This window comes from Haliotis rufescens, unplaced genomic scaffold (assembly GCF_023055435.1).
Source record: "Haliotis rufescens isolate VD_foot unplaced genomic scaffold, xgHalRufe1.0.p SCAF_17, whole genome shotgun sequence".
Classification (NCBI taxonomy): Eukaryota; Metazoa; Mollusca; class Gastropoda; order Lepetellida; family Haliotidae; genus Haliotis; species Haliotis rufescens.
Genome location: NW_025963857.1, coordinates 25,623,503 through 25,647,108, shown reverse-complemented (window position 1 = coordinate 25,647,108; position 23,606 = coordinate 25,623,503). Strand labels below are relative to the sequence as shown.

At 41.3% G+C, this 23,606-nt stretch overlaps 2 protein-coding genes across 4 annotated transcripts in view; both read right to left on the bottom strand.

Annotated features, from left to right (window-relative positions):
* Nucleotides 1-2,311, bottom strand: part of LOC124113137 (L-fucose kinase-like) — an 85,991-nt gene extending 83,680 nt beyond the window's left edge. The window contains exon 1 of one of the 2 annotated variants that reach the window (XM_048397800.1): nt 2,263-2,311. The gene's annotated coding sequence lies outside the window, so the exon portion shown is untranslated. The remainder of the gene's footprint in view (nt 1-2,262) is intronic. The other variant, XM_048397802.1, reaches the window with a different exon arrangement.
* Nucleotides 2,312-8,094: 5,783 nt separating this feature from the next.
* LOC124113138 (protein O-glucosyltransferase 2-like) lies at nt 8,095-22,570 on the bottom strand. Of its 2 annotated transcripts, XM_046473379.2 has the most exons (10): nt 22,167-22,570; nt 18,652-18,863; nt 16,602-16,804; nt 16,185-16,268; nt 15,634-15,806; nt 14,048-14,282; nt 12,498-12,707; nt 11,569-11,658; nt 10,247-10,354; nt 8,095-8,685 (listed from the first exon to the last, which is right to left on the bottom strand). In XM_046473379.2, the coding sequence occupies exons 1-10, from the start codon at nt 22,373-22,375 to the stop codon at nt 8,656-8,658; spliced, it is 1,554 nt and encodes a 517-aa protein (XP_046329335.2). In that variant the 5' UTR covers nt 22,376-22,570; the 3' UTR covers nt 8,095-8,655. The 2 variants fall into 2 exon arrangements, with proteins under 2 accessions (XP_046329335.2, XP_048253756.1); XM_048397799.1 differs by lacking the exons at nt 18,652-18,863; nt 22,167-22,570 and adding an exon at nt 20,115-20,586.
* Nucleotides 22,571-23,606: the final 1,036 nt, after the last annotated feature.

The window sequence follows — 23,606 nt, the reverse complement described above, 5'->3', positions numbered from 1 at the left end:
GAGTGAGTGAGTATGGTTTTACGCCGCTTTTAGCAATATTCCAGCAATATCACGGCGGGGGACACCAGAAATGGGCTTCACACATTGTACCCATGTCGGGAATCGAACCCGGGTCTTTGGCGTGACGAGCGAACGCTTTAACCACCAGGCTACCCGACCGCCCCTCTGAGGCCTTAAAGAACGATACTTGCATCGATATCTTATTTAGAATGTTTTCCTATTGCTTTGATAATAATGTATGCCCCGACTCGTGGCGAACAAGTTTGATTAACCCAATTAAAAAAAGTGACAGAGATCCCCGCGAATTTAGCTGTATAAATGCTGTCCAAAACCGAGCGTGTAGATTTTTCTTAGCAGTCGGTAGAAAGACTCCAAATTTGGCTGTCCGTGGTGAAATGGGCTGGACATCCTCATTTACAAAAGAAAAAATTGAAATTCTTCGGTTCTGGCGCAGTTTGCATGCTGCAGATCAATCCCGAATGCTGAGTATTATTTGCAGATGGTCAGTAAAATTCCGTAGATCCTGGAATAATACAGTTTTCAACTACTTTGTCAGTTTACATTTACCAATTTATGATCTAAATAATATTTCAACTGAAGAGTTTAACTTGTCTAAAGTATGTCTGTTATCCTTAGACCATTCTGATTGGTTACATGGACTCTGGAACGATACGGGCCAGGTAAATGGTAATAAGTTACGTACATACAGATTATTTAAAGATTCTTTATCAGTAGAACCCTATGTCAGTTTATTGATGAACAGATGTCAGCGCAGTATATTAAGTAAGTTTCGCTGCGGCTCACTGCCATTAGAAATAGAATTGGGAAGATTCACCCGCCCCAAAACACCGCTTATTGAACGTATGTGTAAATTCTGTAATTGCAATACTGTTGAGGATGAAATACACTTTTTTGCTGAATGTTCTCTCTATACAGATTTACGCTATGATTTATGGAATTTAGCTTCTCAATCAACTCCAAACTTTATACAGATGTCCGCTGCCGATCAGACCGTGTTCTTTATGTGGAACATAAGGGTGGTCAGACCCTTACCTGCAAAAATGTCATAGAAGATGAGAAGCATGTCCTTTTATTCTGTCCCCTTTACGACGAAATACGTTTTAGCCTCATCAACAAGTGCAATAGTTTATGGATAGATTTTACTTCCTTGACAGAGCAAGATAAATATATTAGGATTCTATCAACTGATGACCTCACCTTTTACTGTGCCAGAACCTGCCATGACATTTTATTGACCCGGAGGAATATTTTATATCATTGAGTCTTAAAAATTGTGTTGTATATTAATGTATGTATATTTTAATATTTAGCTTTTGCTAAAAAAAAAATTATTATGTGCCTGTTTACAATGTACCGTCTCTCATAAATCGCTGTGCGATTGGTTGTATACAACTTTAATGTAACTATATTTTTAATTTGTTTTAACAAAAATGTGGTATACAAGTGAGACGTTAATAAAATCTTCTTCAGACCCCTAGCCGCGCTTCTTCATCACATGTATGAGCGAAGACAACTGTGTCTTTCGTCTCTACCAACTTAGTTCAATGTATCTTAATATCAGAATGTTCTGATAACTGGTGATAACTCATTTTTATGTATATGTATGTACTGTGATATTTCTCATGTTTACTCATATGTATGTGACGTACTGCGTGTCTCGTAGGCCATAATGGCCGGACACTGTACACACTATTTGTGTATTTTTATTGTCATTGTTGTACAGTGTGTGACACATAAATAAAATAATTTTCTTCTTCTTCTTCTTCTTCTTCTTCTTCTTCTCTATTGTTATTTCGGAGAGGCAGACTATTCCCTTATACACCGCTTGGAAGCACACCATGGGGTTTAATATCGTGCCCAAGATTATTGCACTTATATAGCGTGTGTATGTGTGTGTGGTTGCTTGTACTAATCCGATTTTATAGTGTTATCCCACTGAAATATCATGCCGCAGTTTAACGTGAACACTCAACTTAGACACAGCATGCTGACTCCGAGCCGACTTGTCATTTTAACCCCCGCGTCAGGCAGGGTAACAACAAGGACCATCTTTTAGCGTCTTTTGGTATGCCGCGGCCGGGGATCGAACCCCCGACCTTCCGCTCTCCGGGCAGACGCTCTACCACTAGACCATGGAGACGATCGTATAATATATGAAACATAACTTACTTGAGGATATCATACATAGTATAATATGTGGATCGCAAGAAGAGTTTAACTATAAACATCATTGAATCTTACCTTAAATAGAGCGGAGATAGGTGAGTCGCTTGGCGTCTCCCTTCGTGGTAGCTTGAAGTATCAGCCACCGGCCCTGCGCAGAATGTGACGAGATGGGTCTCAGCCATAGCCGTAACAGCTTGCCTGCATATGATGAACCTAAAGCACAGGTTTGTGACACTATCTCTAGAGTGAGTGAGTGAGTGAGTATGGTTTAACGCCGCTTTTAGCAATATTCCAGCAATATCACGGCGGGGGACACCAGAAATGGGCTTCACACATTGTACCCATGTCAGGAATCGAACCCGGGTCTTCGGCGTGACGAGCTAACGCTTTAACCACCAGGCTACCCGACCGCCCCCACTATCTCTAGAAAGTACAATAGTAATCATTATTTATAATTCTAAGAATACTACCTCTATTACATCTCTGCCATAAATCCTGTATTTTGGCCTTAATCACACAAATGTTTTTTTAGATTTTCAACAGATGTCCTCCTCACTGTCAATCACACAATTAGTTGTCGCCAAATTTGTTTTGTTTTGTTTGTTTGTTTTTTAACGCCGCACTCAGAAATATTCCAGCGATATGATGTAAATAATCGAGTCTGGACCAGACAACCCAGTGATTGACACCATGAGCACCGATCCACGCAATTGGGACCGATGACATGCATCAACCAGGTCACCTAACATGACCACCCGATCCCGTTAGTCGCCTCTTACGACAAGCATATTCGCCTGTTACGTCAAGCATGGGTTGCTGAAGACCTATTCTACCCCGGATCTTCACGGGTCTTGTCGCCAAGTAGTCTCGTAACTACCATGACGTCATAATGGCAGCAATACCACTTCTCCCTCCTCATCTACTACTTATTAACAATGATAACTATTGTTCGATAATTCTTACGAAACCTCTACCTCTATTACATCTCTGCCAGAAAATGCCAGAGGGACCTGGTGGGATCTGCCTCCAATATATCCCAGTGTAACTGACAGCAATGGCTCAGAGAGAGAGAGAGAGAGAGAGAGAGAGAGAGAGAGAGAGAGAGAGAGAGAGAGAGAGAGGTGTTCATTACAAAAGCTTGTACATCCAGTCTTATTAGGCTTTTGAGACACATTTAAGTACATGTGTATTCACTGTAAAATAATAATTTTAGAATAAATAAAGAAATAAAATCGGCAAGCGTTGGCGTACGCTACAGGGACGACATCGTTCGAGATCCTATTCTACCCTTTGTGCAAATGAAGGGACGTAACGTCACGTTGCAGCAGGTTGCTGCTTGACCACATGTTGCACGTGTTGTAACAGCCTTACCGCAGACCTCCCCCAAAGAACATTGGATGCTGTGTAAATCGGCAAGGCCATATACACGCAAAGAAAATAATTTCAAGTCAAATCTTATTTTAAAGAAACAGCTCCACAGACTGCTTATTTATTCATTAACACATAAAAAAACACTGTAGACAACGATACGAAATCAGTGACATCTAACAGGGCAATAATACAACACAAGCCCTGCCCAATCAGGAAACAGAAGTCCATTAGTTGGCGTGGCCTAATCATTTTCGGTTTGTGGAACCAAAAAAGCGAAAACAACATCTAAGTCAGCCAATCAAATACCATAGAATCACTTGCAATTAATTGACTATAAATTGACCATCATAAAATGTGAACGATAAAAGAATATTATCTTGATTTCATAAACACGAAAAATGAGGCACAAACATCGGTCGAAATGGCTCAAAACACATTTCGAATCATTTTATAAAAAAACCCAGTTAAAATGTTTTCTTCCAGGTGAAGACTAAACTAAGACAGTGTGAAGTGGCACTAGCATCATTTCGCAAATTGATAACTTCATAACTGCATCTTACCCAAACTGTCCTTCTTGCCCAGGTCCTTTACACAACAATAAACACACTTAGCACGGGGGCATCCTACTTGTCCGGCACCTTTTGTCCTAGCAGTAACCTCCCTCTATTAGTCGAAACAGGCCGCTATTCCAAGCCACCTATTCCTTTAAATGACAGAATATGTAAATTTTGTGCAGAAAAAAATAATTATGTTATTGAGGATGAATCACACTTTTTAATAGATTGTTTTGTATACAGTGACCTGAGATATCAACTACTACACAAGGCAGCTGAATTAAATCAGGACTTTTATTATTTTAATAGCATTCAGCAATTATCTTATTTGATGCAAGAAGTGATTTTACAGCCGCTTTTAGCAAGCACATTATACAGCATGTATAGAAGGAGAGTGCATCTCTTCTAGTCTTAACATTGTATGTAATATTTTTATTTTGTGTTTTATATTTAATAATGTTATATGTTTTAAATGCTTTTAGAGTGTCTCATAAGCCCTAGAGGCTGGATATTGTACTTTTAATGGCAACTTGCTTTTGTTTAAAATTTGTTTTATGTACAATATGTGACACTTAAATAAACATTTCTTCTCTTCTTCTTCAGTAAAATCGCCCAGCAGGACAGTAATGAGATTGTAATCATGCAGCTGCAGTCTGGTAGTTTGATGCCGCCAAAAAAGAGGCGGTATCGGAATTTGGAACACGCTCTTGGAGTGAGTGAGTGAGTATGGTTTTACGCCGCTTTTAGCAATATTCCAGCAATATCACGGCGGGGGACACCAGAAATGGGTTCACACATTGTAGCCATGTCAGGAATCGAACCCGGGTTTTCGGTGTGACGAGCGAACGCTTTAACCACTAGGCTACCCGACCGCCCCACACGCTCTTGAAACAGAGAAGCGACTTCTGACTACAAATCAGAAATCCAAATACCAGTACCATGACGCAGTGTCGCGTCTTGTTGGTTTGTGAATTGTGAATGTATGTACAGAAATCATATTATATATCGAATAAATAAAGAAACTTTTTGTAATACAATGGGAAAAGCATTACTGGTGATACTATTGTATTGTATTTTTTGTGCATTTTTATCTAATAAAAGTATAATTTGAAATATATACAAATGTAGTTTGGAAATGTGTATGTATGTGATATTCCACAATTTGTATATGGATATACTTGAATCTTTATCTTTAAAACAAATCAATGGAAATAAAAATGTTGAGCAAAAACACTTTCTTCTGAGGCCGGACTACTGGGGACCATCAGTGACAGACTTATATTTGAGACGACCCCTCGTCTTAAACACACATGGTGAGGATAAACTGTTTGCCGGCTGTCGGACAAGTAGGACATCACCCTTAGTACACCGCATAAAATTCAATCCAATGGAGCATAACAAATGGGGATAATATACTAAACCGCAAAAGAAACGTCACCATGCATAGATATATGAGAAACCTTATTTGTCCAAACACTGTAAACATACTTTGAGAGATATTAAAAAGATGAAATATGGCAAAACTGATCATCAAGGTTGAAATTAAAGTGTCAAATGTTCTTATAGTGAAACACAACACTCTCTGAGAAAATGCGCCGAAGACCCGGGTTCGATTCCCGACATGGGTACAATGTGTGAAGCCCATTTCTGGTGTCCCCCGCCGTGATATTGCTGGAATATTGCTAAAAGCGGCGTAAAACCAAACTCACTCACTCACTCTGAGAAAATGACATCACAAGTCAGAATCTCGTGTGTCCGCCATGTACATTGATGACTGCCGTGCAACGTCGATACATGGAATGGATGAGGTGGTTGATGAAGGCCATAGGCACTTGAGCCGGCACTCTGAGGAACGCCTAACGCAGTTCAACTGCACTTGTCGACCTTGGTCGGGCGTCATTCAGCCGTCTTTGAATCTCGTCCCACATGTGCTCAATGGGATTTAAATCGGAAATGAGGGCAGGCCACAACATGGTTCTGATGCTATTCTGCTGGAGGAAGTCTGTTGTTGCTCTAGCAGTGTGGGCACGGGCGTTATCATGCTGAAACTCGTGGTTGCGGCGACAGTAGCGGCTCTCGTCTGAGAATAGGAGTCTTCTCCACTGCTGGTGGCGCCAATGCTGGTGCTGTGTTGCCCACTGAAGACGGTCCCGGCAATGACGTGGTGTCAGAATGGGTCCTCGGTGTAGCCTGTGACAGTGGAGGTGTCTGCTCGTCAATCGTCGACGCACGGTGTCCGCACTAATGTGTCGCTGGTGTGTCCCCATGGACTGTCGAGCAGTTGCAGCAGCAGTAACAAAGCGATCTTGAAGATGCTGTCGCATAATCTGACGATCTGACGTGGGGTGGTGATCCTTGGTCTTCCACTACGTGGTCGGTCATCTGTAGTGTCGGTGATCTGGTACCGTTGCTGGAGCCTGTATATGGTCCTTACGTTGACTTGAAATGCATTGGCTACCTGCCGGGCAGTTTGGCCAGCTTGCAATCGTCCAAGGGCTTGGTGTCGCTGATTTCTTGTCAATCTTGGCATGTGGTAGCAATTCAATAACGAATGAATGTTATCCGATCTGGGTGGATCTTAATAGGCGTGAAATGGGGGAACGCATGTGCATTTCAATTTGCACGGAACTCACGTGCATCGGGTTACCATGGCCGTTGCCGTGATGCGTTTGGGCGATCGGTTTTATTGTCATCTACTTTGGGGGTTTTTTATCATCAAAATTCATTTTTTTCGGACAAGGTAATGTTAAATTTTAGAATTTTTGCCAAAAAATACCCAGATATTTAAATGACAACTTTTCATGCAATGTTACTTGGGGTGACGTTTCTTTTGCGGTTCAGTATATTAGAAGCAGCACACTTGGCAAGAATTAAAAACAAACGAGAGTTGTCTCCCATAGGCATGTGACTAGTTTCAGTTCCATAAGTCACGACATCTTCACCATGCTTGTAAAGGGCACCATACCGGGGATTATTATGCCTCAAAGTGAGATTGACCAATCAGAGAGTTTAATTACTACTGACTCCACATGAGACCGTATAATATAAATGACCTTTTTCACACTTTCGCCATCTTGTATCGAAAGCGAGGTTTGGGGAGCATTGAGTGCTTCCGTGTCAAGGAAACAGTATCGAAATGGCTTCCACCAATTTGAGCGCGAAGATTGTGTGGACCAAAAATTTAAACTGTGTCCCGGTCATAGGACCCGGTTTTGTTGAAACTTGGGTAAACCAAATTGCAAAAGGGCAACGATGCAGTTTACCGGGCGCAGCCCGAGCTCTACCATCCACTCAGTGCCACCGCTGTCTCGCTATACCGTTACAGTGTCTCACGCTCCGGTGACTCTCTCTTACTAATGTAAATAATGAACTTTTATCAGTAAAACATGCGTTGTTAGATAAAATAAATGACATCTGATATAGAGAACATAAAGGTTAGTGAATGCATTTTGTTCCGTTTAGCGTACATGACAAGTACCGCGATGCCCCGAGGCTGCAGGCTATATAGAGGGGTGTGATTGTTTTTCTCTATACGTACATGTATATATGTTGTTACACACGCTATCATCGAGTTCCTGTGACAGGCTGCTTACCTGGAAGGAGTTGCTCACATCTCGACGTATGGCTGCGAACCATTTTCTCCTGAGATGCTTGTCTTTAGGAAAATTAAAAAAAGACAAATCCGAAGAAACTGCTTTTCTCCGATCGCTCGTACAGAATGGGACCGCGCAGTGAGCCATTACTTCCTGTGTGTTGAATCTACCTGCACGAGCAGCGATGCTCCCCACGCCTCTCTTTCAAACAAGAAGTAGCGAAGTGTGAAAAAGGTCTATACCGTCAGTAAATATCCAAGATGGTTGATACTGACCTAATATGAGACTGTATACCGTCAGTAACAGCTATCTTGGATTTTCAAAGACCCACCTCACATATTTCACATGGAAATGCTGGTGCCGAAATTCGTTTTTTTAAACTGTTTAGCGTTTTACTATCATTAATTGTGATGTGCAAGGACATTAATCTTTTTTCAGATCACGTTCGTGACTTTATTGATATAGATTATAGTTAAAATTTTCAACAAGGTTTGGCCTCTAAGGTTTGAAGAGTGGTCTCCCTTTGACATCAGCAAATGCTGTCAAACGCTTTGATGGTAGCACCGATGAGGAAATCTCTGATAAAAGGCAAAATGTGCGATATGGATACCAGAGAATGTAAACTTTTCGACATAATAAATTCGTTATGGTGTCTTTAGTTGTCGTATACGGTGTCGTATTAGGTTAGCATAAATAATATTAGGCTCTGCGTCAGCCTAATATGACACCGTATACCGCTGACGCCGAGCCCAATGTTTTATATGCTAACCTAATATGACATCGTATACGGCAACTAAAGACACCATAACTAAAAGTGTTGCCCCTTAGGGCCCCGTACTTCCTCTCGCGGGCCCCGTACTTCCTCTCGCGGGCCCCGTACTTCCTCTCGCGGGCCCCGTACTTCATCTCGAGGGCCCCGTACTTCATCTCGAGGGCCCCAGAGACCCACTCTATAGTTCTGTATGAGGCTGTTCCTGTGCCTGAAAGAACAAAGCGGGTCTGGAACTAATTTGCTTCAAATCGGTAGATTATTTATCAGTGGCAAAAACAATCGAAACATGTTTCAGTGAGTGAGAGAGAGTGAGTGACTTGGGTTTTTCTCCGCTTTTAGCAATATTCCAGCCATGTCACGATTGGGGACATAATGTGCTTAATGATCTGTGAGGGGCGGTCGGGTAGCCTAGTGGTTGAAGCGTTCGTTCGTCACGCTGAAAACCCGGGTTCGATTCCCGACATGGGTACAATGTGTGAAGCCCATTTCTGGTGTCCCCCGCCGTGATATTGCTGGAATATTGCTAAAAGCGGCGTAAAACCATACTCACTCACTCACTTAATGATCTGTGCATATGTTGGGAATCGAGCCATGGTCTACTCGGTGTAACGAGGCAACGCTTTACCCATTAAGCCACCCCATGTCACCTTTAATTTCCTGATCGATTCACAAGAGCATTAAAAAACCTGGGTTCGACTCTATATTTGGGTACAGTTGGTGAAGCCATTATTGATGTCCTCCATCGAGTTTGGAGTAAAGCTAACTCACGTGATCAAACCTCAGCAAAGTTTGTAAAGAGGACAACATACCGAGGTATTTAGCACGTTGTGTGTTTTGAGCTCGTCAGTGCTTACATTGCTCGTTAGTGCTTACAGTGCGTGCTTGAATGTTGCCGTATTCAGCAATATGTCAGCCTTTTCATGACATCTTCCCGGGACAAGGGAGTTAACTGACTACAAAAGTCCAGTTTCCACCCTTGCCGAACTAGGCTGTTATTATGGAGTTACATTTTGTCTGGACGAACGAGACAATGCAGAGTCAAACAAAATAGCGCAACGAATTCGAAATCCGGTTCGTATACTGTGAAACAGATTTCGGTCGACTGCAGGACTTGCAAAGCATGTGCACGGCTAACTCGTTGTCAACAGATATTTTCCAAATCTTTTCATGTTTTTAATCAAGGGGTTCACGTGATTTGATGCACTTCGCGATGTAAGACCCGTTTTATCACAATATAGATCTTGATTATCGATCACATCGTCTTGACTGGGCACCGCCATTTTGTTTGAAGCAAATACAAGTGCGTGCGTGCGTGCGTGCGTGCGTGCGTGCGTGCGTGCGTGCGTGCGTGCGTGCGTGTCTGCTTGTTCTCGTCCGGACTGATGCCGAATTATAGTGCTTGTCCATTGAGATACCATGCCGCAGTTTAACATGAATACCCCACTCAGACACAGTGACCCTTAAGTCCCTTAATGGCAAGCGACAGGCAGGGAAACAACAAGTACCATCCTTTAACGGCCGGGAGTCGGGCGGACTCTCTACCACTAAACCACCAAGGCGGTCATTTTAATGAGGAACATGTAAAGACTGGTTTATCACTTTAAGTTTGAAACCAAAATTCTAGATTTATTAGCACCATACTCGTGCTCGTGAGTTTCACTATCATGGTTAAGTCTACGACCTGCATCACTTTGGCATTTCCTCCCATTTCTCAAGTTGCCTTGATATAACTGAATTACTTTTCTGTTCACTCTACGAAATAACCTCACCTGGTCGAACTCTTTGCAGTCACAGGTCTTAGAAATCGGATCCTTGGATGTTACTAAAGCGAAACCCTCTTCCAATTTCGGTTTATTCTTTAACAGTTTGGAAAGTTCCTGAAATATATAGAAAAAAACAGAGAAGGTGTAAAAAGTAACGAAAGACGAATTCTCCCCTTGTATTAAATCTCAATCCCTTCCCATCCCGCCAAAAATTGTGAGTATTGGTTCATGCCGCCTTTTGTAATATTCCAGAAATATCACGACGAGGGACAACAGAAATGGGCTTCACACATTGTACCCATGTGGGGAATCGAACCCGGGTCTTCTGCGTGACGAGCGAACGCTTTAACCACTAGGCTACCCCACCACCCTTACGGCAAAAATACATTATGTGCACTTTGCAAACCAAATGCCTCTTGATAAACCGGAATGGTAGAAAGACCGAGTTTAATAAATTCCCGATTCTTAGTGATTCCAGAGGCTGGCTGGATAGTTAAAGCGATATGACGTCAACTACTGTTCATGACATCACAAATAGATAATATTACGTCATCTGAACAATGGGCTAACTTTTCATTTTCGTTTTCATTCATTTTCTTTATTAAAAAAACAATGAGTAATATACAGATGAGGAGAAATTGGGCTTAACGTTGCGCTCAAGATTATTGCACTTGTAAAGCGACGCGCATGTGTTTGTGTGCGTGCGTGCGTGCATGAGTGTGTATGCGTGTTCGTGTGTGCGTGCGTGCGTGCGTGCGTGCGTGCGTGCGTGCGTGCGTGCGTGCGTGTGTATATGTTTCTATTTGTCCGAGGCCGGACTTACGTCGGTTTCATAGTGCTGACTTACTGAGATAATATACCGCAGTTTAACACCCCGTTCAGACACAGTATACAGATTCGGAGCCCTTCAGTCGTTGTTTTATCCCCTTAATTCCGAACAGCAGGCAGGGTAACAATAAGTACCATCTTTTAACGTCTTTTAGTATGACGCGGCCGATGACCGAACCACAAGCCTTCCGCCCTCGCGGCAGACGTTCTATACACTAGACTTCGGATGGGGTATTATTAGAATGACGATGACCAATATACAGAATAACAACAAGAATACAACGTAGGTCAAAATGAAATAAGTATACTTAAATTTGATGAAAAAGTTATCAATTATAGCGAAACTCGTCAATCCGAATCGCGTTATTCCGTAACTCAGCTTTCCGGATGGTTAAAGTAAAAGAACAATGGACCCTTCTTTGAAACCTTGATTTGAACGATATTAATGATTAATGAGGTTTATTTGTTTCTGTTGCTTACATAAGTAAGTAGTTACATACATGCAAGACCTTGACGTGATAGCAGTACAGGTGGCGTGGTGTGAGGTGCTCCAGCACGAAGTCCTGACTCCTTCGCCCGATAGCCTTGGCCTGGAAGTGACAGGGTACTGGTTATTGTTTGTTGGTTTGTTGTTTAACGCCGCACTCAGCAATGTTCCAGCTATATATGGCGGTCTGTAAATAATCGAGTCTGGACCAGACAATCCAGTGATTGACATCATGAGCATCGATCCACGCAATATTGGGATACGGTAGCATGCATCAACCAAGTCAGCGAGTCTGACCACCCGATCCCGTTAGTCGCCTCTTCCGACAAGCAAAGTTGCCTCTTACGGCAAGCATGGTTGGCTAAAGACCTATTCTACCCCGGATCATCACGGGTCGGATGCTGGTTAAGAAGGGAACTGTGTATCGGGCTTTGTACATGTAATGTATTGATGTAGGATTTCGGATAACATCAACTTAACAATTTGTACCTTATTTCAAACATCTTGTAACTCCACAATTCGTTACTCAAAACAATAAATATATCTGCAATATATTGAAAACCAATGATAAAAAAACCAATCATTGATATTTTTGTGGAATTATTTAAGTTGTCCATCGATATGGATGGCAATAATGCCAATATGCTAAGAGACGTTTGTTGTTTGTTGTTTAACTCAGCAATATTCAAGCTATATGAAGGCGGTCTGTAAATAATCGAGTATGGACGAGAAAATCCAGTAATTAATATCATGAGGCATCGATCCACGCAATTGGGATCGATCACATGCATCAACCAAGTCAGCGAGCATGGCCATCAGATCCCGTTAGTCGCCTCGTACAACAAGCATAGTCGCCTTTTACGGCAAGCATGGGTTGCTGAAGACCTATTCTACCCCGGAATCTTCACGGGTCCCAATAAAAGTACTTGTACACCACCTTACCTCTTCATCGTGGTCCTTCGCCCACTGGATCTGTTCTAAGAGGTTACTGAGATCGCTCTTGAAGGGTATATAGTGAACGTATGGCTCCAGGGCGTGGTAGAAGTGTTCGTAATATGTGGAGTCCTGTTTCAGGACAACAGAGTCTGAGGCTAGAAGAAGAGGCAGTCGGAATGCGGCCACAGTGCCGTCGATTGTGATCTGGTACTTGTGCTGTAAATATATCTCATGTATATAAGTCAGTACACAAAGGAGTGGTTCATGGGTCACCTCAATCTTCTTTGAATGGATGCTACAGTCTGCAATATTTCAGTTTTATGATGTTGGCTGGTAAATAGTCCTGACACACTAGTGGTTGTGGTGAGCAATGTACCCATGCTGCCAGCGCAGGGTGACAACCAGGTGTAAGCAGCCAGCGCCTAGATCTTCGAAACGATCTTAGCTAAGATAAATCTTAACAACTTACATTCAAAGATAAGATATCTTAAGGTTAAGAGAAGATAGATTTTCGAATACCTATCGTAACTCTGACAGAGAACTCATTTGTGTTAGAGATTGAAAAAGCGGGGTGTTTCCCAATGACGTCACTGGGATTTCCCAGCTGCTGACAATAACAACAACATATATATGAGTGACAGGGAATTCATGATCACATTGTCAGGTCACATTGTTTAACATGCACATATTTGAGTGAAATTCTGTACAATCCTACATGTAGACATGTACTTTTGTTCTTATGATAAAGGTCACTGAGATCGACCATCCGACCCATTTAAGGTGCCTCTTTCCACAATCATAGGTTACTGAACACCAATCCTGTGCCTAAACCATCACATGATCTTTCAAGATGAATAAACATGGTTCACAGTGGTGCCATCATTAACAAAACGTTTCTCTGCCAAGCTTTGTGGTATTTCTAGTGAATGTCTTGTGGTCTAATATCAGGTGATCACGTGAAACAGCAACATGCTAATTTATTGGATCAGATTGATTCTTAGATTAGTACTTTTGCCCTTTATACCAAAAGGAATCTGTTCCAGTGGACCCAACCCCTAATGGTCTCTCACACACATACCAACACACACACACACACACACACACACACACACACACACACACACACACACACACACACACACACACACACACACACACACACACACACAGACACACACAGAGAGTAACACACACAAACACAAAAACACACACACACACACATACCAACAGAGAAACACACACGGAGATACGGTAGCATGCATCAACCAAGTCAGCCAGTCTGACCACCCGATCCCGTTAGTCGCCTCTTCCGACAAGCAAAGTTGCCTTTTACGGCAAGCATCGGTGGCTAAAGACATATTCTACCCCGGATCATCACGGGTCGGATGCTGGTTAAGAAGGGAACTGTGTATCGGGCTTTGTACATCTCTCTCACACACACACACACACGCACACACGCGCGCACACACAGAGCGCGTGACCGAAGTTAAAGCAATGGCATATGTTTGATGAAGTATACATAAGCTCAAGATTTGAATAAAGTAAAGAACAGTAACCTGAAAGAAGTCAAAGAAGTTGACGTGTTTGGATATGTTCCCGTACTTCTCATCCTTCGGGAAGAAGGACATCCGTGACAGAGACACGTTGAAGACATCTGGATGTTTCTGCGCCATGACAGCTAAGTCCAGACGTTCCCGTCGACTGTCCCTCCCTCTCCAAAAGGCCAAGTTGGTCTTTTCCTCCCAAACTGGCCCAGTCTTGCCTTGGACAGAGAATTGGTCTGTGTTGTGTCTGTTGGAGTACATGAAAGAAGGTGCAGACGCACAGGACCTACTGGGCTTCAATAAAGTGGTTTCAAGGTTTCAGTCCATACATTTTATACGAAACTGAATGCCTTAGTGTGAGAAACTCTGAAATGAAACGCTGCAACGAATTTATCTTACCGACATGTTTTTATATGTCATTGTAAAATAATTCAAACAAATTCAAAATTGATAGAAAACAGCTGTTTGACTGAGCTGTGGAAGGGTATAAGGAAGGGTATAAGGGATATATTTTGTCTCTCAGAAATGCACGTGCAGCCTGAATTGCTCGTGGCGGGGTATAAGGGATTTAGAAATGATGCTGAGAAATGATTCCCCCCCAGGCTGGATACATCGTATTTTATCAAGATCACGTGGGACAATCAGATCTCGTCATTCTGACATGGAGGTATGTTAAAGTTGGTTTATCTCCAATCACTCAATCAATCAAAACAAGAAATGTTTAATTTTGTCTAGAAACCTATGCTTATATCTTCAGCAGGTTGGATGGTCGAATTCGGGGAACAGTAAGTATTGCTTTTGATCCACAAATGTTTGCTTTCACATGCACAAACCATACATTTCACCTACTATTTACACCACTACATATACATGTAGATATACACATACATTAAATCGATTCAGAAACAGTGAGATGTGATTTCTGTAAGCTCTCTGAAGGACCTTTCAAATCAAAATGAAGCGACCCTTGAAATGTTTGGTCCTAGTATATACTTATTATCACTTCATAATGTTCTTCAGATAGGATATTTCTGGTGTCCCCGGCTATAGTATTGCTGGAATATTGCTTTTTGGTTTCGTTTGTTGATTAACGCGCACTCAGCAATATTCCAGCTATATGACGGCGGTCTGTAAATAATCAAGTCTGGACCAGACAATCCAGTGATGAGCATCGATCCACGCAATATTGGGATATGATGGCATGCATCAACCAAGTCAGCGAGCCTGACCACCTGATCTCGTTAGTCGCCTCTTACAACAAGCATAGTCACCTTTCAGCAAAAATGGGTTGCTGAAGACCTATTCTACCCGGGATCTTCATGGGCCGGAATACTGCAAAAAGTAGCGTAAAACCATACTTTCTCATGCACTCATTCTGCAGACAGAAAGCCCTAGCATTGTGTCGCATGTGACGTCACATTACCCCACTCAGACACAGTATACTGACTCCGAGCCGACCAGTCCTTGTTTTAGCCCCTTAATACCGAGCACCAGACAGGGTAACAACAAGTACCATCTTTTAACGTCTTTTGGTATGACGCGTCTGGGGATCGACCCTGGACACTCTACCACTAGACCACAGAGGCGGTCCTACTCACCTTTCTAACATATATATAGTAGATTTAACCATTTCATAGGTCGGTAGAACTATATCTCTGCTGTCATCAGATCCACAAAAGGAGACAATAGGGATGGGTCCGTCCTTAATATCCTTTTTCTCCTTAGGCCAATCACTTAGGTTCATGATGAATTCAACATCTGGCAGCTTTACCTATGAGTGGGGAAATGATGCTGTTTATTTATTTGATCGTACTTGTAGTCTGACAGCAGAATCTGTCAATTAGAAATGGTGTAAATAAGGTCACACAATCAGGTTTGCTGTAGACTTTCGAAGCCTGAATCGTGTCACTAAACCTAACAACTCCCCACTACCTTGCAACGAACAGGTTACTAAAGTAATCATAATTACCTTCATATAAGGAATCTTTCATATGAACCTTTTAAAAATATATTAAACATTCTATTCTTCCAAACATATCAATGATCATTGTTTTAAGAATAGAACAAAGGGTTTTTTGTTCACAAAACGGGTTAAAATCAGAAAATAAACCAAATACCATCGGGGTAGATACTTTGAACAAAGTCTTACTTTACGTGCGAGTGACAGCAGAATTTCGTCTATAAACGACACTCCAGTAATGCGCCTTGTACCAAAGAAATCCTTCCTGTATATCTGTTTATGAAATAAGAAGTGTAAATTAATTGCGATAATTGGATACAGCTATTGTCCTGTGATTTTACCAAGTTATTTCACTGAGAACATATTTTAGAAATATTCATTAGGTCAGTTTGATGAATTCAATCATTTATCCTTGTAACAATATCTACCAGAAATGGGCATCATATAGTATGTAAACTTGTACATTAACAGATTTCAAGGCTTTAGTTAGAACTATATTCCAGCAAAGAGTTTTCCTTATATATATGAACCGTACCTGTCAGTATTGCAAACAAAAGAATGTTTCACATGATTCATAGTTCTATCTATTATTGGTTTCCAACATGCCTTGTTAGCGATGATCTTGTAGTGGCTAAAGGTGCCAGAAAACCGTTCCACAGCTTCCTTTGCCACCTTATCAAAGTCTAGTGGGTCTTGGAAGATGCTGAGATCCTGCTGCAGCTGCTTGTAGGTGGCTGGACACATCATAGTGGAGAACCATTCCTGGAGGTTCGGTTGTGGACAGTCGCAATGCTCATCATAGATCGGGCCTGGTAGAAACATGAGAGAGTCATAACAATGTATTACTGTATATTTAATAGTTATTGTATTCTGTGTTGATTTCCTGACGATATCCATTGGTTTTGGATCCCAATGTGACATCACTGTTTTATAGTGGTTCATAAACACATGCTCATGATACAGTCGGAATCATAGCATTGACTTCATATGAAATGTGGAAATGTTTTGTCGCTTTTTTATGCACATATTGGAATAGAGAAACTGAAATCAATTATCCAATATCATATTTTGTAAGTGTTCCGTAGCAATAGTTCTGTGAGTAACCTTTCAAATAGATTTTCCTACTTTATATCATACTTGGTGTATATGTTACCCGCATACTTGGTGTGCTACATGCCTTATATGACCTGCATACTTGGTGTGCTACATACCTTATACTACCTGCATACTTGGTGTGCTACATGCCTCTCTTGCCTGCCTACTTGGTGTGCTACATGCCTTATATAACCTGCATGCTTGGTGTGCTACATGCCTTATATTACCTGCATACTTGGTGTGCTACATGCCTTATACTACCTGCATACTTGGTGTGCTACATGCCTTATATTACCTGTATACTTTGTGTGCTACATGCTTTATATTACCGCATACTTGGTGTGCTACATGCCTCTCTTGCCTGCCTACTTGGTGTGCTACATGCCTTATATTACCTGCATGCTTGGTGTGCTACATGCCTTATATTACCTGCATACTTGGTGTGCTACATGCCTTATACTACCCGCATACTTGGTGTGTTACATGCCTTATATTACCTGCATACATGGTGTGCTACATGCCTTATATTACCGCATATTTGGTGTGCTACATGCCTTATATTGTCTGCCTACTTGGTGTGCTACATGCCTTATATTACCTGCATACTTGGTGTGCTACATGCCTTATACTACCTGCATACTTGGTGTGCTACATGCCTTATATTACCTGCATACTTGGTGTGCTACATGCCTTATATTACCTGCATACTTGGTGTGCTACATGCCTTAAATTACCTGCATACTTGGTGTGCTACATGCCTTATATTACCTGCATACTTGGTGTGCTACATGCCTTATATTACCTGCATACTTGGTGTGCTACATGCCTTATATTACCTGTATACTTGGTGTGCTACATGCCTTATACTACCAGCACTCCAGCGGCGGTGACACCCGCACAGAACATGCACACTAGGGGTGGTTAGCATCAGTGTACGTCTGTTACACTTACATATAACAACAGACTCCCCTCTCTGGGCATTGCAGTTGGAAGAAGTAAGTTAAGAATCTTAAATGAAATTCTTAATCGAATACTATTAAACTAATACGGTTCGTGTTAGTACAATGAAGAAGTTTGAAGAGTCTAAATGTATATCTGACTAAATAAAGGTAAAAGGTAAAAAGTTTGGTGAAGTGACATGTGTGACTTTTACCACTCTAGGGAAACCTGAACGCCCGGATAAGGTGCTGACAGACCAAGGATCATAATCAGGGATGACCTGAAATTTGAACCCATTATCAGCGGATCCTGGTATGGCTAAGAACTCACGTGTCTCAGGCAATTTTATCATCTCTGGTCCTCTGTTGCTGGGAATAAATAGTTTCACCGTCTAAAGCTAACATACTGCCCAGTCGTCTTAGGCAACGCATTTCGTTGTGAAGAGTTGTGTCCCTTAGACGTACCAGAAGCCAATGAGCACGGATTTGAATTCCGTTTTGTCCTGATAATGTTTCAACATACCCTTGCTCACCAAAGTGGTAAACGTCTAACTTTGTTTTATTCTTCACTAATAGCCAACGTTTACTCTGAACTAAGGGAATAAACATAAACACATATTTACCCATCAATTTATAAGGCGATGCTGCGACTTGCCTGCCGTCGTACAAGACGGTGATGATGACGTTTTCCACTGACGCCTTGAGGAGACGGAATCTGGCGATGTACGATCCATCCCGTCTGTCAATAACATCCACTCTAACACTCCGTAAACGACTACCATCCGACAAGTTGATGTCGAATTTAAACGCCTGCGATCCAACCGACTCCGTGAAACTACACAACAAAAATTTAAAGTTTGTATTAAATTTTTTTTAAACGTTTTAAAGAAAAGAACATATTTTCCTATGTCCTATTATTTCCTTCTTGAATTGAGTGAATTGAGTTTAACGCCGCGCTGAACAATATTCCAGTTATATCACGGTGTTATCATGATTCAGTTAACAAGAGGTCCAACACCTGTACAACTGGTTTGAAGAGTAGTCTCCCTTTGGTCTTTAACGTCTTCGGTTGTAAGAGTTTAACGCCGCGCTGAACAATATTCCAGGTGTATCACGGTGTTATCATGATTCAGTTAACAAGAGGTCCAACACCTGTACAACTGGTTTGAAGAGTAGTCTCCCTTTGGTCTTTAACGTCTTCGGTTGTAAGAGTTTAACGCCGCGCTGAACAATATTCCAGGTGTATCACGGTGTTATCATGATTCAGTTAACAAGAGGTCCAACAACTGTACACTAGAAAATAAAATAGTTCGGATTCTGTTACAGAGTAAGTAAGGGCATGAGTGTAGATTTACGCCATTTTTAGCAACATTGCAGCAATATAACGGTATTGCATTGGGAATACCCATGTGTTGAATCGTACCCACATAGAGGACAAAAGATGATATACATTTCGCCGCAGGTGACACACGATAATGAACATATGTCACAGGTGACAAAAGATAATAAACATGTGCCACAGGTGAAAGAGGTAAGTGAACATATGTCACAGGTGACACAAGATAATGAACATATGCCACAGGTGACACAAGATAATGAACATATGCCACAAGTGACACAAGATAATGAACATATGCCACAAGTGACACAAGATAATGAACATATGTCACAGGTGACACAAGATAATGAACATGTGCCACAGGTGACACAAGATAATGAACATGTGCCACAGGTGACACAAGATAATGAACATGTGCCACAAGTGACACAAGATAATGAACATGTGCCACAGTAGACACAAGCTGATAAACATATGCCATAAGTGACACAAGATAATGAACATGTGTCACAGATGACACAAGATAATGAAGCCAATGAGCACGGATTTGAATCCCGTTTTGTCCTGATAATGTTTCTATATACCCTTGCTCACCAAAGTGGTAAACGTCTAAACTTTGTATCACTTCGGGATTTTCTCCCACAAAAAGCTGACACGCCATGAAATATAACTGAAATACTGTTTTATTCTTCACTAATAGCCAACGTTTACTCTGAACTAAGGGAATAAACATAAACACATATTTACCCATCAATTTATAAGGCGATGCTGCAACTTGCCTGCCATCGTACGAGACGGTGATGATGACGTTTTCCACTGACGCCACAGGTGACACAAGATAATGAACAGGTGACACAAGATAATGAACATGTGCCACAGGTGACGCAAGATAATGAACATATGTCACAGGTGACACAAGATAATGAACATATGTCACAGGTGACACAAGATAATGAACATATGTCACAGGTGACACAAGATAATGAACATATGTCACAGGTGAAACAAGATAATGAACATGTGTCACAGGTGACACAAGATAATGAACATATGTCACAGGTGACACAAGATAATGAACATGTGTCACAGGTGACACAAGATAATGAACATATGTCACAGGTGACACAAGATAATGAACATGTGCCACAGGTGACACAAGATAATGAACATATGTCACAGGTGACACAAGATAATGAACATATGTCACAGGTGACACAAGATAATGAACAGGTGAGACAAGATAATGAACAGGTGACACAAGATAATGAACATATGTCACAGGTGACACAAGATAATAGTGAGTGAGTGAGTTGGGTTAAACGCCGCTTTTAACATTATTCCAGTTATATCACGGCGTGTCAGCTTAATGTGGGAGAAAAGCCCGAAGTGATGCAGGTCTTAGACGTTTACCACTTCGCTGAAGCCTCCGAGCACAGATTATGGTGCTGACAAACCTAGAAACATAATCGGGGCGAACCGGGATTCGAACCCACAATCATAGGTTTCTGGCGTGCCCAAGGGACCACAAGATAATAATAATGTGCCACGGGTGAAAGTGGTTAGTGAACATGTGTCACAGATGACACAAGATAATGAACATATGTCACGGGTATACCGTCAATAACAGACATTTTGGATTTTCCAACACCCACCTCACATATTTCACATGAAAATTCTGGTACAGAAATTCGTTACTCGACACTGTTTGTGTTTTAATACAAATAATTTTGATGTGCAAGGACGTTAATGGGTTTTTTTGGATCACGTTCGTGACTTTAATAAAGAATATATACAATTAAATTATCAACAAGGTTTGAAGAGTTGTCTCTCTTTGACCTTTAACGTCTTCGGTTGTAAGTGTTTTAAGTTTTGACATGACATGTGCAAAAAAAATACCAAATACTGTAAACTTTTTGTCATAATTAATTCGTTATGGTGTCTTAGTTGCCGTATAGTTGACGCCTCGCCAAATATTTTTTCTGCAAACCTAATATGACACCGTATACGGACACTATAGCTAATAACATATGTCACAGGTGACAAGATAAAGAAATATATGTCACAGGTGACACAGGATAATGAACATTTACCACAAATAATGCAAAATAATGAATAATTAGATAATTGGTAATTAAAGTATATTTTTTGGTAGTTTTCAACTTTCTAAAGCATAATTATTTCTTTTAAGCATTTCTCGGACAAATTGTTTTTAGATATAATCCAAGCCCTTTCATGGGATAGATTTTCATATGAAAAATATGCTATTCCATGACATTCGATGTGATTATGTTGATGCCCCTTTGTGGATTGCGGGCCAAAATATGGATCGTTCGACACGCTTTCTGTTGTTAGTGTCTCTGGTCCAGACTTATTACAGTAAACTACGTTTATAACGAACACGCTTATAACGAACTGACGGATATAACGAACCTACTTTTTTTACCCAAATATTTGCTATCGTTATGCTGTATATATGCTTATAACGAACTAAAATTAGTGGTCCCTTTGAGTTCGTTATAACCGTAGTTAACTATATTTTACAGGCCGCCATATCACTGACAAACTGCTGACTGCGGCGTTAAACAACATTCACTCATCCGTGGGCGTTTGTATAATGTGGTAATTTATGTAACTCTCCTTTTAAGGAAATTTGTTTGATGCAAAATCACCCTTACGTTCAAACACACCATTACTCTTACTTGAGGCCAAGGTCACTGAGGATCGATTGGTTGCTAGGGACGCGTGTAGACAGCAACACTTGCTTGCAGTCTATAATATACAACGAACGTCCACACTTACTTCTGATTAAACTGATCGACAGCTTGAATGTAGAAATATCGAACAGGTAGAGCAATTCTGGGTGTCAGGCCAGGTCCCCAAATCAAACAGTTGTCTGGAGCAACCTCTCTTTCTTTTCCATCGCCATCCCCTTTGGTGACCGCAGACGCCACGGCAACTCCGATTAGAATGGAGGTATAGCAAATAGGTTGACTCTTCCTTGAAACCATGCTGAATCTAGGGTTCACTCAAGAATACCGATAGTAATGTTTAAATGGCACTATCGTGCAACTATCTTTGGATAAGGAGGAGCCAGATGTGCTACATGCAACCTGTATCCATGCATCGACTGGATGGTGATGAAGCTTGCTGGTGAATGAAAGTTGGTGAACCGTATAGGACAGGCGCTGTTTAAACAAGCACCTGCTTGTCGTGCTTCTGATTGTGTTTGAGGAAGGGCTGGTTGGCTGTACCACGGACTTGTATAGGTTATATAGGTCCGTGGCTGTACTATATCTCAGAGATGAGTGAAAACGTCAATAAACCGTAATGTTACGCTGTTCGCAGTTATTATCAGTGTGTTTGCATGGGGTTTAAATCATCACTTCATTCATTGCCCGTGGAGATCCGGGTAGAATAGGTTTTCAGCAACATTGCTTGTCGTAAAAGGCGACTGTGCTTGTCGTAAGAAGCGACTAACGGGATCGGGTGGTCTGGCTCGCTAACTTGGTTGATGCATGCCATCGTCGTATCCCAATTGCGTGGATCGATGCTCATGATATCAATCACTGGATTGTTTAGAGACCGCCGCCATATGGCTGGAATATTGCTGAGTGCGGCGTTAGTGGTGTGCTGGCACAGTCGAGGAAAGCGCAGATCGAGCAGTATAACACCCCATGCGGAGTTTCAATTGAGAGATTTGACCCTTTTTTGATAGTAATTTACAACAACTTTCCACAACGCCTTTGGGTCAAACTGACACATACATATATTATTTAACCGTTACTTAACAGTTTGTTTAAGACACTGGGCTGAGTTGTGAAAGTAGCGTTACGTTCCAGCGAGGACTTGGTTTCACAGTATCGACCGTATGTGCAGTGACGGAAAACAACCTTCATTCAGTCATGCAAGTCGTTTGACAGCACAATCAACAATGTTGTTACCGATTACCATCGCGTTATTTGCCGATATAAAATCAAATTTAAACTTAAATTAAAAATATCGGATATAGGATAAATAAAATCAATTTGAACAAATTTAACGACAGGTTTCTAACATGAAACGCATACCCCTTCAATAACGTAATTCAGGTAAGTTCAAGAAGCGTGTTCGCCTTGGTGTTAACTTTGGTATGATTGAAAACCTCAAGATATTTTAAAAAAGTAATGTGTAGTTTTTTATCAGATAAAAATGTGCAAAATATTTCTTCATTTTTCCTTGTATAATGAAACGCCGACTGTT

What these genes read in the sequence shown, in the direction of transcription:
- LOC124113138 (XM_046473379.2), bottom strand. Translation starts at nt 22,375, where the DNA reads ATGGTTTCAAGGAAGAGTCAACCTATTTGCTATACCTCCATTCTAATC. An exon ending in ATCACGTCAAGGTCTTGCAT is followed by an intron (nt 10,355 to 11,568) that starts GTATGTAACTAC and finishes TATATATTTCAG; the next exon opens with GAACTTTCCAAACTGTTAAA. An exon ending in ACTGCAAAGAGTTCGACCAG is followed by an intron (nt 8,686 to 10,246) that starts GTGAGGTTATTT and finishes TTGTTCTTTCAG; the next exon opens with GCACAGGAACAGCCTCATAC.